The sequence below is a fragment of the Mangifera indica genome, chromosome 13 (genome assembly GCF_011075055.1).
Source record: "Mangifera indica cultivar Alphonso chromosome 13, CATAS_Mindica_2.1, whole genome shotgun sequence".
NCBI lineage: Eukaryota > Viridiplantae > Streptophyta > Magnoliopsida > Sapindales > Anacardiaceae > Mangifera > Mangifera indica.
Genome location: NC_058149.1, coordinates 6,034,077 through 6,051,218, shown reverse-complemented (window position 1 = coordinate 6,051,218; position 17,142 = coordinate 6,034,077). Strand labels below are relative to the sequence as shown.

Here is a 17,142-nt window from a genome sequence, read left to right as displayed (position 1 = left end):
ATATGATTATATATATAAATATATATATTTATTTACGTATTTAAAGTGGGTATCTATGACATTGTTCAAAGGTTAATGTGCATGTCTTTTATCTGGTTTGCGTATCTATAAGTCTGTACAAGTATCCTATTTTGGGAATTTCTGAGCTTGTCATTTTGCATTACCAAAAAAACCCAAAAGCAAGCCCACAACACAGCACTGAAAATCAAGTACAAAAACAAGAACAATTCAACTAAATCCAACTCCAAATTTTGGAAATTTTACTCATTTCTCCTCTTACGGCAACTCTAATAAATAAGCCAAACATGTCATTTTAGAGTCAAACTTAACTGAACTTGGCTAAACTCTACACTATACATTACCCACAACGCTCTAGGGTTTTCAACAGTGAATCCCCTTTCTTCTTAACTTTTTGGGTAAGTAAAAGTTGTAAATTTTCATCCTTTGTGTTTGTTTCACTGTTTGCGGCATGAATCTTTATTGGGTTTTTTTTTGTTTTTACAATTCTGCTGGTTTAAGTTGCTGTTCTTGTAGTTCCTTTGTGTGTGTGGTTGCATAAATGGGAAGAATGTGTAAGCTTGTTCTTTTTCAGTGAATTGGTTTTGTTATAGTATTTGATTATGCTTTTCGACTTTCCCTTTTGGTTGGGTTCTTGTTCTTTTAGAATGAATTGATTCTGAGTTGAAAAGGCTGGTCTATGTTTGGGTTTGATTATGCCTTTGACTTACGCTTTTCTTTGGTTCCTGAGAAAATTGAGGAAAACAGAAGTTTCTTTTTATTTTTAATATTATTTTTATAATTCAGCTAGTTGAGTGGAAAATTATGTTTTCCCTGGTTTGAGAAGTTGGATTCTTTCATATATATTTTAACTTATTCTACCACCTACAAGGATTGCTAAGTCTTAGTTGTATCATGTTGATTCTTTGAACTTGTTGTGCTTATATTCTTGGCACTATTTTGATTAGCTATTCAAATGAACTTGTGTTTTCGAACTTGTTTCCAACTGTTTTTATGGTTATTCCTATCATGAAGTAGGCTTGATTGGGTTTATATGAGCTATGTTATTCCTGTCATTTTCTTAGTTTTGTTGAAGTTTCTGTTTATGTAGTTGATATCAAAGTTAAAGTACTACATTGATACTTTCTTCGAGGATTATGTTTCATTGTCTGCTGCTATTAGACTGTTTTCTTTTCTGATGATATGGTCTGTATTTTTGGCTCCTCTTTTGGTGCTGTTAATTTTTCATCTCTTGATATGCTAGAGAATTTTTTCTTATATTGTGAAAATCTATTGTGCTTTTCAAGGAATATGTGAGATCTCTGCTGACTTACAATTAGAATAAAGGGAATAGTATCTTCATGTAGAATGGCTACAGAGAGTCTGATTAGAATCTCAGAAACAAGTGCAAAATGGCCCGCCCCAAAGAATGCTGCGACATTTGCACCATCTTCTTCCAATATGGCAGTGGAGGAGTTAGGATTGCTTCCAAAGGGTCATAATGTTCATGGCAGTGGGAGAAATGCTGTGCCTGATAGGAGTGGAAGTGCTCCTCCCAACATGGAGGGTTCCTTTGTGGCTATAGATAACCTTATATCCCAGCAGAGCTCTGGTTTGAGTGTGAGCTTTGCTAGCTTAGATGAGATTTTAAAAAACTGTGTGTCCGAGGAGTTCTTACAAACTGATCCAGCGTATTTAACATGTTACCGATCCAATGTCAACCTTAACCCTAGGCTTCCTAGACATCTTTTTCACCGTATGAATAGATTTGGAAATAATAGGGGTTCAACTTCTTTGGATGATTTTGCTAATAGTTCCTCGCATTTATCTCAAGTTTCCCTTTCTACGCACAATGAAGAGTCTGAGGACGATCACTCTTCCCAACATTCATTTGATGATCTGGCTGGCAGGAAAAATGGGCTCTGGTCTGGAAAGGATGCAGCTCAATTGTCAGGCCAAAACAATAATCTGGTTGATACAATGCTGGTAACCATTTTATGGATTAAAACACATCCATTACTCTGAAGTTGATTTTGCAATTATATTGTTGGTCTGGAAAGGAAATTGCTTAGATATATCCTGCAATTTGTATTTTTGATGTTAGGATGTTCAAATTTCAAACTCCTCAACCCCTTGTTTGTAGACTTTTTATCAAATAAAATATTCATATACTGTACTGTAAAACACAGAATTTTTTTTATGGTAAGTAACACAGAATATATATATATATTTTTGGTGATTAGAATTCTGAAGTTGATTCAAATTATCAAAATTATTTCTAGTTTCATTCCCTTAATAGCATGACTGTGAACACATAGTTATGTTTTCATGTTTCCATGTTTACAGGAAGTCTTTCCTTGTACTCCATCACATGCATATAATCAGTCTCATTCTTTGGGCTATGGAATGGCAGAGGAAGCAGTTGACCATATTTCTGGTTCCAGTACCTTGCAAGATCTCACTGTTAGCTCGTCAAATGCTGTAAGATCTACCATTGATATTGATGATACAGTGTTAGCATCAAAAGCTGATCTATCGGCTTCCCATATTTCAAGCTCATCATCTCTGGACAGTGGAGGAACTCTACCTTTCACTCCACCTATTCATGAAGGAACTTTGAACAATACAGATGTTCAGCTAAAAAATGAAGTCTCTGTCCACAGTGTCAGTGATGCTGATGTTACTATTATGGCATCTCGTATGAAGGATCTAAATTTGAGCTTGCAAAATTCAGGGAATCAAAAAAGTCAAGATCAACACCAAGCATGCCAACAAGAGAGCAGTTCATCTCAAGTTCGAAGTTCTAAGTCTCAATTAGATTCTAAAGGAGTAATTGGCAGATATGTTGGTGCGGATCACTTTCTTCATGGCCCTTCTAAGTTCACAACAGTGGTACAGCCGGTACTTCAGTCATCTGGTTCCACACCACCATTCTATGCAACTGCAGCAGCTGACATGACTTCATCACATCCATTTTACCCTAATGGTCAAGTCCCAGGATTTTATTCTCCTCAATATGGTCTAGGTGGTTATGTGAATTCCTCTGTTGTTCCTCCATTTATTGCTGGATATCCTCCCCATGGTGCTGTTCCATTTGTTTTAGATGGCACTGCAGGTCCCAACTTTAGTACTCAAATGTCTGGGGTTTCAGCTGGAGCAGGCTTAGGCTTTGTTCATGGATCTGATGCACAACATCTTAACAAGCTTTACGGGCAAGTTGGATTTGCACTGCAACCATCTTTTTGTGATCTCTTTCATTTGCCATACTTTCAACAGCCTTTTGGGGAGGCATATAATTTTACTGGTCAATTTGACCCATTAGCTTCCACAAGTGGTGTTTTTGGGAACCAAAATATTGCTCATGACTCGAAGAAAGGGTCTGACTTAGCTGCTTCTGATGACCAGAAATTCCAACATGAGAGAAGTGCAGGACCAAAGAATCCAAACTCAGGTAAAGGGGTGATTAGTTCTCACTATTTGGGGAATCCAACACATATGGGCATTTCAATGCAGTACACTTCTTCACCAATTGCTAGTCCAGTTTTTCCTGGATCACCTTTAGTGGGGACTGGATTTCCTGGTGGCAGAAATGATATGAGATTTCTCCCTGGTTCTGGCAGATATTCTGGTTGGCATGGGCAAAGGGGATATGAGAATTATAATGATCCCAAAATCTTTAATTTTCTTGAAGAGCTGAAATCTGGCAAAGGTCGAAGATTTGAGCTGTCTGATATTGCAGGGCATATTGTTGAATTTAGGCAAGTTTTACTGCTTGTAGTGTGCCTTTTCGAATTATTATTATTATTCTTATCAGTTTACACTAAATAATAAGTCACCAAGCATCTCTAATTCCAGTGCTGACCAACATGGGAGTCGATTTATTCAGCAGAAGTTGGAGAGTTGTAGTGGTGAAGAGAAGTCGGCTGTATTTAAAGAAGTTCTTCCTCATGCTTCCAAACTTATGACTGATGTTTTTGGTAATTATGTTATCCAGAAGGTGTGTTTTCAAAATATATGCCAACTTTTGTAGAAGTTCTTTTTTGGGACTATTGGTGATTCTAATTCTCTTTTTCTTGTCTGTTTGCAGTTCTTTGAGTATGGAAGCTCTCAGCAGCAGAAGGAACTAGCAAATCAACTTGTAGGGAAGATCTTGCCTTTAAGTCTGCAAATGTATGGCTGTCGTGTAATCCAAAAGGTGTGTGGCATTATTGTGGTTCATTAGTGTTTTATTTAATTCTAATAGAGATTACAAGTACTTACATTTTGTCTAGCTTTTGATTGGATATCTTTCTTCACTGCTTATGCTTTGTGAACAGTTTTCAGCTTTTCTTTTCTTGTAATTATGGCTCTCAATTGATTTGCTTAATTTCTTTTCTTCCATTTTGTATAATGTTCCATTAAAATTTAACACCCAATACCTTCATTTACCATAAAGAAACTATTTGCTGTAAAAGCAAGATAGATTTTGGATGTTGACTGGAAAGCTTGCTAGTTGCAAATAGTAATAATAATAACTGGAAACATGTACAATTTGTCAGAGGTAGATTTCATGGATTATGTGTGCTTTTTTAGAGTAGTTTTGAATTTAGGATTATTAAGTAGTTAGCATGTCTTTGGGAACTACTTTAGATGGTCTTTTCTTGGTTTATATAATAAAGATCTTATCTCATGTCTCCTATTTAAGAATTTTAGATGCCAGGTATATTATAACTTGTGACTTTCAACTGATTGGTGCACTGTGTGCAAAAATGAGTCTGAAACTGTAGGTTGCCTCTCTTCAAAATGACCTATTGCTTGACACTATTGGATGCATATAATTTCTGCCTTTAATCTTTGTTGGGTGGCCCATGCTTCATGTTATTCTATGTTATTAGAAATATCAGTTCTTGAGAGTATTACAAAGCTAAATTCATGTGGTGTTGTGCTTTAACGGCTTTTCTTTGGATTCTCTAGCTTGTATGACATAGAAGAATTTTTTATGAGAAAATAGGAGGGGATGCCTTTTTTAAAAGGATTTTGGGGATCTTTTATGGGCTCAATATCTTCTGAATATCAAAATGTGGTTTTCTTCTTTTTTTTTTTTTTTCCAGTTGGATGCAACAAAACTTTTAAGAAGCACCTAGATTCAGCCATCCAAAGTCGTCAAAAAATCACTTGCTAATTTCATGACCGTTTCAAAATACTCAAGAAATAACAATGAGATGTGTAATTGAACAGAGAAGAAAAAAACTGAATTTATACAAAATCAAAATAGTGGACTTATAGTCCTGCTTTGCTCTAAGCTTAAAGCTTTCTGCATCAACGCTATTCCAGAAGAATTTAAAAGCTGTATTTCTTAGCACAATTTTTAGGTCCATAAATGCGTGTATGTGAACCATGGTTTGCTGTCCTTAAAAAGTGTTTCAAAATATATGTAAGTCAATTTGAAGCTAATATTTATATTCTACAGATGCATTAATATGTACAATTATCTCTTCTCCCAATATAAGTTTTCTTCTGTTCTTCCCCCCGCTCCCGACAATTCTCCAACTCTTTTTCCTTCCATAATGTAATATTAACTTTGATTCTGTGATATATTAGGCACTTGAAGTTATTGAGCTTGAACAGAAGGCACAGCTTGTCCATGAACTGGATGGGCATATCATGAGATGTGTGCGCGATCAAAATGGCAATCATGTAATACAAAAATGCATTGAGTGTATCCCAACGGAGAAAGTTGGGTTCATTATTTCTGCTTTCCGTGGCCAAGTTGCAACACTTTCTATGCACCCCTATGGTTGCCGTGTTATTCAGGTTAAAAAAATGCATCAGTGGAATTTCTGATCTCTCCTCCCTTATTTCTTTGTTATTCTTCAAGAAACTGAAGCTGTTTTTTTTTTTTTTTTTTTGTCTTCTAGAGAATTTTAGAACATTGTACGGATGAGTATCAATGCCAGTTTATTGTGGACGAGATCTTGGATTCTGTTTGTGCTCTTGCTCAGGACCAGTATGGCAATTATGTTACCCAGGTAGGAATATCTGCTTTGGGCTTTTCATTCAATTTTTTGATATTGGATTCCAGATGCTATATTTGGTTACTAGTACTGTTCAGAATTTGTGCTTTAGTATTCTCTTTTGAATAACAGGGGTAAATATAAGCTTTTGTTATGTAGCTGGTTTAGTGCTTTTCTGTTTCTCAATTTGGTTAGTTACAGTATGGACTGCTATTAAAGATTTTGAGCTCTTCAAATTCACTAAAACCTTTCAGTTTGTTGAGATTCCCTCTATTGGGAATTATGCCTATTGAAATAAAATAGGAGATAACAAGTCTTGACAGGCTGTTAATGGAAGAATTTTTGAAATTTCTGATTTTGCGTTTGATTGTAATATCTTTTCCCTTTGCAGAATAGCTTTGTGCGTGAGTGTTGGCTGCTTAATGAAGCTCTGGCACTTCATTTATTTATTTATGACAATTATTATTAATTTTGACAACTTTTTTTCTTCTAATCCATAAAGCTGCTTTGCTTTCTGAGCTTGCTTCTCTCCTCCCCACCCCAAAAAAGCATCATTGTAATGCATACATTTGTCAATATGTATACATAAGGAGACCTTATTAGTAGTTCAGACTGAGATAATGTGATAATCCTATGTGAATAAGGTTTCCTAGTTTGTTCCCTGAAATGTATTATTCTTGTCTGCTAACTGCACAACTGACATTTTTTTAACGGTTGAATGCTAATAACTGACTCTCTTTACAGCATGTATTGGAGAGGGGAAACACTGTTGAAAGAAGCAAAATAATTGGCAAATTGTCTGGGCATATTGTACAACTGAGCCAGCATAAATTTGCATCAAATGTCATTGAGAAATGCTTGGAGTATGGAGGTATTGCCGAGCGGGCTGTAATTATTGACGAGATTGTTGGACAGAATGAGGGAAACGATAATTTATTGGTAAGTTGGAATTAGTGTGTTGCATCTTTTTGAACTTTATAATTTTCAGAGCATTGACCTGCACTTGCAAAAGGGATATGTTAATTTTTTCTTTTGAAGCTGTTGTGAGAATAGTTTTCCTAATTTTTTGCCTAAACTTCTTCCATGAAGCAACTTTTTCCTTTCAATCTCACAACAGATGTTTGTTACTCAGGTTTCTAGCTTTTTCCTGATAAAGTGTGTATGCTTAAATAAGGCCTTACTGCTTAAAGTTATTTTGATATTGAATTTGAACCAACATGTATCAGTAGTGTTGTTTGAGGGGGAAGTGATGCAAGCTCGATAAGTCACCAGAAAATCTGAAATCGACATAGGAGGGCAAAGTGCCTTTTTGTGTAAGTCATTTAGCTAGGAAACAAAGTGATACTATCTTCCTGATCAGTATTGATCAATATTTAATGCTGTGGTATTTTGATACGAACCTTAGGAGAACCACACCTCAAAAGCTAGCTATTGAGATGGGAGAGCCCAAGGCCATATAAACCCCACACTAGTAGCCCATACTTTCCAATGTGGAATCTAAATCTCATACCTTGCACTTGAGATCCTAACATACCACTACGCTCCGCAGCCCCGACGCCCATGCTGGCTGGCTGTGCGCTAGCTCCCTGCTAGCCCCGGGCGAACACTGCAATGCCGGCGTCACCACCCGCGCCGCACGATTGCAACTGGGAGACATGGTGATGACTCTGATACCAAATGATACGAACCTTAGGAGAACCACACCTCAAAAGTTAGCTATTGAGATGGGAGAGCCCAAGGCCAAATAAACCCCACACTAGTTGTCCATACTTTCCAATGTGAAATCCAAGTCTCATACCTTGCACTTGGGATCCTAACATATTTCCTAATTATCTTCTTACATGATGAACTGTTTCATTGAATCAGTGTGGATGTTTATCTGCTACAGAAACTAATTTGGAGATTCCACTAGAAAGCTTTATTTTGTTTTACACTATATGTCATGTTTCACATTTTAGCAATTGAAGTAAGATCTTTCCGCCAAACAATCCTAGTGTTCTGTTTACGTAGGTGGACACTTCTCCTATTTTCAAAGGTTAGGTTTTATTATATATAGGGGTAGTTAGGGTTATCAAGGGGGAAAGAAAGAAAAATTACGGATGATTGGGCTACCTTATGGTTGTGCGGAGCCTTAGGGCTGCTTGTGAGAGGTTTCTGACTTCTCAAATGGTCGGAAATGGGAGGCTCTTGCTCTTTGAAATTTTGGTTTATCTATGTAAACAACCTTTTATGAATAAAATAGCTTTTGTTTATGTTTTTCAGTACTCTGTGTTGAAATTGGGAATAATGGGAGGCTCTGTGAGTTGATTTATGATTTTCTTCTTCAAGGTTAACACTTACGTTGGATCAGAGAACTTCTTGTTAATAATGTCGCTTACTGATATAACACTTTTCTAGAGCAGCAAATAACATATAAAGACTCATTATTTATCATCTTGACATTATGTGATTTTGAAGCTTGTATTCTGGTTAGTTACTGGGTTTCCTGTTTACTTAACAGATAATGATGAAGGACCAGTTTGCAAATTATGTTGTCCAGAAGATTTTTGAAATATGCACTGACAGTCAACAGGCCATGTTGCTTAGTCGTATTAGAGCACATGCTTATGCTTTAAAGAAGTATACTTACGGGAAACACATTGTTGCTCGGTTTGAAATGCTGCTAGAAGGTTTGCACTCGTACATATTAATTTGCTTTGCTTGTGCATTAATATTTGACTTTCTGCATTTAGCCTATTCTTTATCAAATTGTTGAAATTTAGTCTGTGTGAAAGATGTTATTGATTTTTAGAACATCTATTACAGATAATCAGTCATCAGGATCATAATGTCAACATGCCATGATCGTACTCGCCCCAGCCCCAGCCCCAGCCCCAGCCCCAGCCCCAAGCATTGGTGTATGAAAGCAGGTGACTTAAAACAATTGAAGAAGGCTTTCCTGTGACTAAAGCACATGCAATTTGGTGGTATGTTATGTTCCAGGATTTGATGAAGCAGTGAATATGTAAATATTACAAAGGTGTGGTTTATGCATCTGAAATACAATTATTGATTATGAAAATAGGTTTGATTGGTGGGTTATATAAGTGATAAGATATTATTTAGAAAGAAACCTGTAAATTGTGTTGTTTATGGAACTGGGAATGTTAAGGTAGAATTTACTTTGCTAGAAATACAAAGTAGAAAGGTTGGATATGATATTTGTCTAAGAGAATATGGATTTTTTTTTTTTTTTTGGTCAGGGCCATCTGTTAATTGGTATTTTTGTTTGAAGAAATACGGGGGAGGTTCTTGACAAATTAAGGAAATTTTGAATACCCCGCATCCTTAAAACTTGTGCTGCTGTTGTGAGATCAATAAAATTAACAATGAACGAAAATAATGCAAATTCTACCTAAATCTATTTTTAAGGCTCATGGAAAAATGGTTCTCCGCAAGACAAATATCCCTTAAAATCTGTGTTGCTGTTATGAGATCAATAAAATAAAACTCCCAACTCAAGCCTAATAATACCATGGTTTAAACAATACCAGCTTGCCTTCTGCTTCAAACTTACCCAACATCCTTAACCGGAACATTTAACAAAATTGTGCCTCATTCACTCACCTGACAAGAAATAAAATTTTTATGCTGGCTTTTCAGTCGGTGAGACTGAAACTCATCAGGATTTGAAGGAGTGGATGCTGATATATATATTGGAATGTTCAAGGAAAGTATATAAGGTTTTCCTACTTAATGGTGTCCAAAGCGGGCCTTCCGTTTTCGAGCTGTGTACTTAGTGTGGTGGCACAACATTTCCTTTTCTTCTCATTTGTTCCTTTTTCTTCAGTACCCATTCTCTACCTTTCCCTTTCTTGTTTATTTTCTGCCTTTTTCTGGGCCTATGTCGGTCTGAAATGCAAACCTACATGGGGTCAAAAAAGATTAAAACAACTCATGACAATAACTTTAACAGCCCCTTTCAATTGACGTTAGTTCGTACATTGCAAGACAAATTAAAGCTTTCCAAATGAATCAAACATCAAAGATAATTTTCCAAGAAATGATAATAATTGTCAATTACCATAATTGAATATTCAATTTCTGCCTGTTAATTAGTAATTGATTAATTGTTTGGTGGCCACATGTTAAAAGCAAATTTAAAATGAAAAAGAAAATTGTACTTGGTCAAGAAGAAATAGACATGGTGGAAGGTGAATAAAAAATACTAAGGCCAGAAAGGCTGCACATTGAATGAACTTCCTAAAAAAATGCCATTCTTGAAAAACATCCCGGTTGATTGCAATGCTCTCTCACCAGACCTCTAGCATTACCTATGTGGGTAGTCCACGACAACACCACCGGCAAACGCAGCTCGCATTGCCGAACTTAATAACAACTCCCGCTGTGCAACAGTTTCAGGATATACTTGAAAAACAGCTCTTGCTCCCCTTGCCAAGATTCTATATAAAGATCCAAAGAAAGCCCTAAAGAAAGAGATTGAGCAGAACATAATTAGCTGTGAAACTGAAAAGATGACCTAAGGCAATGGATATTTCACTTGATTAAACCATTGAGAATTTTATCATAACAGTGGAAAGAGTGGCATTCCAATCCATTTTTATCCTGATTGCAACTCATAAAAAGATGAATGTGGAAAAATAGAAGAGACAACTTAACATACTTCAATCTTAATCATGGCTCGTGAGAAGACTTGTCGGCATTGCATAACCACTGCTTGCCAATTAAAGGCCAATAAGGGGAAAACTTAGCACAATGTCTGGAGACAAGTAACAGCTAACACATAACACATTTTTGTCAAGTGAAGCAAAAAGCAAACCTAAGCAGCTGATATACTGATAGCCCCATCAATAACTCCAGGGCGAAAACCTAAACCGTGAAACATAAAACAAACATATTAGAACTCATGCTAACTCCAGACTTAAGATTTTTCTATCACACTGCAAATTAAGATTATACATTAAAACACAAATACAAAACAAGCTTTAATTAAATAAATGATCATTGAAGCCAATTCCCTAACAAGCCAGAGCAAGCAACAAAATTAGAAAGATAAAAATGCACAGGGGACTAGGATTCAGTAATGATCATCATGTAGCACATATATCTTGGTACCAATTGAGAAAATATGTGAGAGAGTGAGTCAGAATTTTTAGTGAATTTTGAAATCAATTGCATTGCAAGCCAAAGCAAGCAAAAATAATTTGAATGATAAAACACACAGATTCAACAATGATCAATAAGAATCACAACCATCTATCTTGGCACAATTGGAAACACGCATGAGGGGTAGAGAGAGAGACTTAAGCATCAGATTTTTAACTATTTTTTTCTTTCTTTTTTTTCAAAGATCTTTTTCTGCAAGAGACACAATAAAAACGAATATGCAGCACGTAAATTTAGACATCAAGCCCTAACAATCCTTAAATTATCAAATGAAAGAGACTCATTAATTCAGCATTCTAGTCCCAGCGCTCTATCCCCAAGCACTATAATAGACATCAAAAAACCTATTTACAAACAATTATGCTATTTACAGTGACATAAAGATGTCACAATTATAGACAATGAGCAAAAGGACTTGGTTGGTACCTGACCCATGTCTCCAAGTAACAAATCACCCTCAACCTCCCGCTCCAATGCAATATCTAGATTCAGAAAAAAAATTGATCATGAAACACATACGAATTAGAATAAAAATTCTCCAGCAGAAAGATTTCTAATTTGACTCAATTCAATTGTTACTTACCAAGCATTGATGGTGAAATGTCAAGACCGATCCATTGATGTCCATTCTCAGATAATGTCTCCCCACTAAGACCTGATCCACAACCTAATGAATAGTACCAAACCCAATTAAAGTTGCGTCCAATAGTGTAATAATAATTTGGTATACTTATAAATTCCATAGCTTAAAAAGTTACTATACATACACCGTGTGAGCCAGTAACAAACCAAGACCAGGAGGCAAATGAAAATCCAAGAAAGGATCTATATAGAAGTTTACTTTACACTCGAGTAAATGACACAATGACCTGGATTGATTTGATTAAGCTAATGAGATGAATCATCTCAGCTACTTTATGCACAGATAGAACGAGTGTAATTATTACCAATATCAAGGAGCAGTCTTGGGACTCCATCATCAGGCAAGGCAAGAAGCTCTATAGCTCTCTCTGAAAGTTGTGCCTGTACAAACAGACATGCTTGAATTCAGTTATCTTTATTCTATCATTGTAAAGACAAATAATTAAGATAAATAAAAAATGAAATTAAAAAAACTGAATTCCGATTATACGAGAGGATGAAGTGTATTTGCAAGCCTCTTCAGCATCATAGAATATCTCAGGTGGTGCTTTTAACTCTGGCCGGTTCGACACACACACACTATTAGGGAGAATATATAGCTGACCCCCACAGCCCTGCTAAGCCGTCAAATTGTATTCATCTGGTTAAAACACTTGGAAGGTTTTTTTTTCCTTTCCTCATTTTTTTTTTTTTAAATAGTTATCTTCAAAATTAATGCTATGGTTAAATATTTCAATGCATCTGAACTCGTTCTCTCATGTTGACACTCAGGTTTTGGCGAAAGCCAGGCCAATCCACACCCATCTTTAGGGTTTAGCAATCCAAAGTTTCAACTACCAAATTAGCAAGCAAAATTAATTGTAACATAAAATTACTTTACTAGAATACAACATGTGACTGGAAAATGATCACGAAAACATAAGTTAGATTTAACAGCAAAACTAATGACATCACAAGAGGTACGTTGATAAGGTTCCTCAATTTTGAAAACAAATTTCAATCCATTTCAATTTGACTCAAATTTAGTTAATTAGAAATTCAAATGGAGTTCAAAATTATTTTTGAAACCAAATTGAACTTGAGTAAAAGAAAATTAACTCAATCTAATTCACGAGTAAAAAGGTGATTAAATTTAATTTAAATTTGATTAAAACTTGATTTAATTTATGTTAAAAAATAGTTAAAATAATATCATTTTATTTAATATTAAATAAAATAATATAGTTTTATAATGAATTGTGAATTTGAATTATAGGTTCGAGTTATAAACTCAATCTGAATGGATTAAACAAGAATGAATTTAATTAAACAAAACTGAGCAAGGGAAGACCTCTAAACAAATCATCAATCCAGAATGAATGCCTCCAACAACAAGATTTTCATAATCAACCCTTCTGAAACCCTGCGTCCCCAATCATTGATGCCAATTTCCCCTGCATTCATCAATTACAAAGTTGAGCTTAGAATTGGACAATCGTACGTGAACATGAATCATATTGAATAAAACTACATTTCAAGCAGCTTCTTTTTTGAAGAATACATGATCAGTCTTTGTCCAGGGGAACATAAAATCGCCATAACAATTTCAGCATAAAGCCTCATTTCACTCATAGAAATTACCAATTACAACCAATCTTGTAATTATCTCCCACTTCCTCGCATGTTTCTTCCTTGAAAAGACAGAAGAAACATAAGTTGCAAATTTGAAAGCACAAGCAGCATTTAAAAAAGCCTAACCCATTTACATTAAAACATTTTTTCATCCTTCCATCTTTTCCCAACTTCCCTAATGTGAGACCCAAAAATTCAAACATCTACTCTTTATGTTTTATTGCACATATTTTATCTAACAACTAGTTTCTTACTTTTCAAAGCTCCAGTGATCACCAAGGAAGCACGAAAACGCACAGTATAGTGCGTTCCCGAGTTTCCGAAACGTTTCAGTTTCTGAAACGGCCAGAAACCGGTACGAAACGTTTCGGGGCCGTTTCGGTTATTTTGCAAAAATATGAAACGCATTTCTTGACATATCCCCAAGCATAGGAAACGTCCCAAAGCAATATGTTTCTTCCTCATTCCCAATTTCATTCAATTTCCAGTAACCTAACATCTCTCCATCCCAAGCATATATGTCTTGGCTCCTCACAGCCTCTGACCCCGACTCCAGCGCGGCATCTTAACTCCTCACTGCCTTCGGCGGCTCAAAGTCTCAAGCGAATCTGTTACGTTATTCTTCTGCAATCTTCATATTTGTCTTCAATATTCAATTTGACGATTAAACTGTAGAGATATGAATCAGTCTGTGGTAAAAAGAGTTTCTCAAGTAGTTATTAAAGGAACATATGATGCATCTTGTTGTCAGAATTTTGAATATCAAAAGAAGGTTAGAAGAACAAGAAAAAAACCCAGAGAAAAGTTTGAAATATGCAGAGGGAAAAAAGTAAGAAAATAGTGGACAGTAAATATTCATTCAGAAATTAGTGCTGTCTGGTTTAAATTTTATTCATGTTAGCATTGGATTGTAAATACTTCCTGGAAGAATTGGAAAAAGTGTCCCATTGTTGTGTTATTTATTTTTTCAAATGCAGAATATTGTATTTTCTTATAAAAATTTGGTATTTATAAATAATCCTAACATTTTTAATATTTATACATTTTTCCACGTTTCCGTTTCCTATATTTTTGCAAAAATGCGTTTCGACGTTTCCGTTTCCGTGCTACTTAGGTGATCACACTTGATAATGAGTCCAACCATATAATCTACATTCAACCGATGAGAATGGCAACACAGTAGAAGGTTATAAGTGAGCGTCAATTTGCTCCCTCAGGATGTAATATATTCAACTCTACACTTGCTCTTTGGTCTTTCTATATGTTTGGCATTTCACATTTGGTTATCTTAGGGAAAAAAAAAATTATGGCTTTTTTCCCTTGTTGGGCACTGGAACACAATATTTCGTTAATTTTTATGTTGTTCATGTATTAATGTGTGTTGTGCTGAAGACAATACACACTTGCTAAATCCTCCAAGAGATTACCACTAAGATAACACTTCAAAAAAACATTGGAGAAGGAAACATACAACCATTAGCCTAAGCATTCCATGGGTTCAACCTCACAGCAGACTGCTTGGCATAAGGATGCAAAAACAAAATTGCAGTTGATTATTAAAATAATTAACTGACAGGTTGAAAATTACTTGTTACCAGCTCCCCTTCAGCTTGAATGACTTGAAATGAATAATGGTCGTAGCTGCATCAAGGGAAAAAACCAAATAATATAACATTTTATTTAGTACATGAGAAAGAGAAAAAGTATTTGTAAAAACAATGCCTTCCAAAGCCTATCAGATAGAGCTCGGTACACTGGGTATTTCTTTTTCACATTGAATATCCAGTTTCTATAAGCTATGCATATCCCTAAACAAGGAACTTCAAAGGCTGTCACCTGTTATATAGAAGACCATGCAGCTAATACAGGAAATTTCCAATTTTGTGAACTCAGCTATAAAGTATATACTATGATCAAGAGAAACTAATATGTGTCTTTCATTATGAATATGGGAAATATGTGAATTACCCAAAAGTAAACATGCTTAGTATGGTTCAATCAAGTATTAGAAGTAACAGAAACTGTTGTTAAGCTTCTGTCTGTCAGCTATGTTTTGATATTAATGATTTTCCAAAATGATATTGAGCTGAATTGACAAAGAGATCTTTTGTTCGAGCTCCCATTAAAAAAGACGTCTTAATGTTTGCAATTGTGTATATGTTTGAATGCAGACCAGCTAAAGCTATCCATGTGAGGGCCCTTATTACAACCTAAAACATTACTACTGAGGCTTATTTAATATCTTATATTTTTGAGATTAATGGTTTTTCTGTTAGAAATTATCAGATGTGGGCTACCATTAATTATATTTTTGGTTTAACAAAATTGAGTAATTGGATAATCCAGTGTTAGTTTACAAATGAGTTTAAGTGATCCATAAAGATAAGTTCAATACATTTAAAAATTATGATTTGTATAGACAACATAAATATAGGTCTTAAAGTTTATTACACCTTGATGGAAAGTTAATTAACTTACTATATATTGACTAAGTCTCAGCTCCAAAAATGCATGCAGTATACTTATAGTATAACTTATCCATTCAAAGCTATCATTGAGGGAGGTTTATGGAGTAGAAGACTAAGTCATGTCGAGAGGTGATCTCGATAGATAATTTCAAACACTTTAAGAATTTAGTTTGTATGGTAATCTAGATATTCCTAAAATCTTAAAGTTTAATTTAATATTTTATAATTCATGCGTAGATCTTAAGATTATAGTTGATTTATTTATTTATTCAGTTTATGTAAAATAAATCTTATATGTGGTATCAGAGCAAACGCATTAAGTTATAAAATCTAGATATTTCTGAATTTAAATTTGAAAATTCTAATTCTAAATTAGGGTTATTGAATCAAAATTAGGGCTTAAAATTTTAAATTAGGGACTGATTTAATTTCAATTTTAGGGTTTTAATTGATGAATTAAATAATGAAATCAGGATTATAGAGATTGAAATTAGGGATTAAAATTTCAAAAATAGGGTTTTTTTTTTAATTTGGGTTTAATTTATTTTTTAAAAATTATGTTTAAAAATGAATATTTGAAATTAAAATATGACAATCCCTAATCTGGTCTTCTGTAAAATACTGTTGCGATTAGCAGTGGAATAAGGGCGGATGAACCATCGACGACGTGAGTGTTGTTTCACTCCACTTCTTCGTCAGTCAAAACCTCTAATAAGTGAATAAAATCTGTAGAAAAAGACCATTGGTGTTGTTGGCTTTGCCTCCTCTGTCGTGACGTACTACTTTGAATCCGGTGGCTAAGTCTTTAGTAAACCAATCGCCTTGAGTAGACTTTTGTTTCCCCTCTTGTATTGGACAAATTGGACAATCAAAACGAGAGATAGAGATGTCAACAATGAAGAGATCTTGAACCTTTGGTTTTTCTAGATCTTAAGTCAATTCCGGGTTGAGAAAACCAGGATATTTGACCCATATGTAAATAGGCTAAGTTGATCAAGTCAAAGTCAAACCAGGTCGCACCAAACTCGGAACCACCCTGGGTCCATCTAATCAAACCCAACTGAGGGCACTTGTGTACATGCGCCAAGGTAAATTATGTATATTGGTAATTCGCGCATGTGAGCTCATCCAGATGCGTGAAAAGAGTGTGCAAAGAGGAGTACATTCAAGCATGTGGAGTACATTTTGATACGTATGGGAGTGTGTGAACAATATTTCAAAATGCATGTAAGCGCATGAAGCAATCTTGGAAGCACAACAAGGCA

The 17,142-nt window shown here is 35.1% G+C and overlaps 2 protein-coding genes across 4 annotated transcripts; one reads left to right on the top strand and one right to left on the bottom strand.

The window, feature by feature from the left end:
- Positions 1-145: 145 nt before the first annotated feature.
- LOC123194747 (pumilio homolog 6, chloroplastic-like) lies at positions 146-9,188 on the top strand. Of its 3 annotated transcripts, none has more exons than XM_044608124.1 (10): positions 146-416; positions 1,305-1,983; positions 2,344-3,755; positions 3,853-3,994; positions 4,085-4,192; positions 5,578-5,790; positions 5,895-6,005; positions 6,735-6,929; positions 8,491-8,659; positions 8,796-9,188. In XM_044608124.1, the coding sequence occupies exons 2-10, from the start codon at positions 1,366-1,368 to the stop codon at positions 8,816-8,818; spliced, it is 2,991 nt and encodes a 996-aa protein (XP_044464059.1). In that variant the 5' UTR covers positions 146-416; positions 1,305-1,365; the 3' UTR covers positions 8,819-9,188. The 3 variants fall into 3 exon arrangements, with proteins under 3 accessions (XP_044464059.1, XP_044464061.1, XP_044464060.1); XM_044608125.1 differs by lacking the exon at positions 146-416 and adding an exon at positions 453-572; XM_044608126.1 differs by lacking the exon at positions 1,305-1,983 and having other exon boundaries at positions 152-416.
- Positions 9,189-10,033: 845 nt separating this feature from the next.
- Positions 10,034-13,874, bottom strand: LOC123194139. Its single transcript, XM_044607306.1, has 9 exons — positions 13,664-13,874; positions 13,161-13,231; positions 12,272-12,412; positions 12,104-12,179; positions 11,740-11,823; positions 11,583-11,638; positions 10,810-10,859; positions 10,654-10,703; positions 10,034-10,456 (listed from the first exon to the last, which is right to left on the bottom strand). The coding sequence occupies exons 1-8, from the start codon at positions 13,872-13,874 to the stop codon at positions 10,661-10,663; spliced, it is 732 nt and encodes a 243-aa protein (XP_044463241.1). The 3' UTR covers positions 10,034-10,456; positions 10,654-10,660.
- Positions 13,875-17,142: the final 3,268 nt, after the last annotated feature.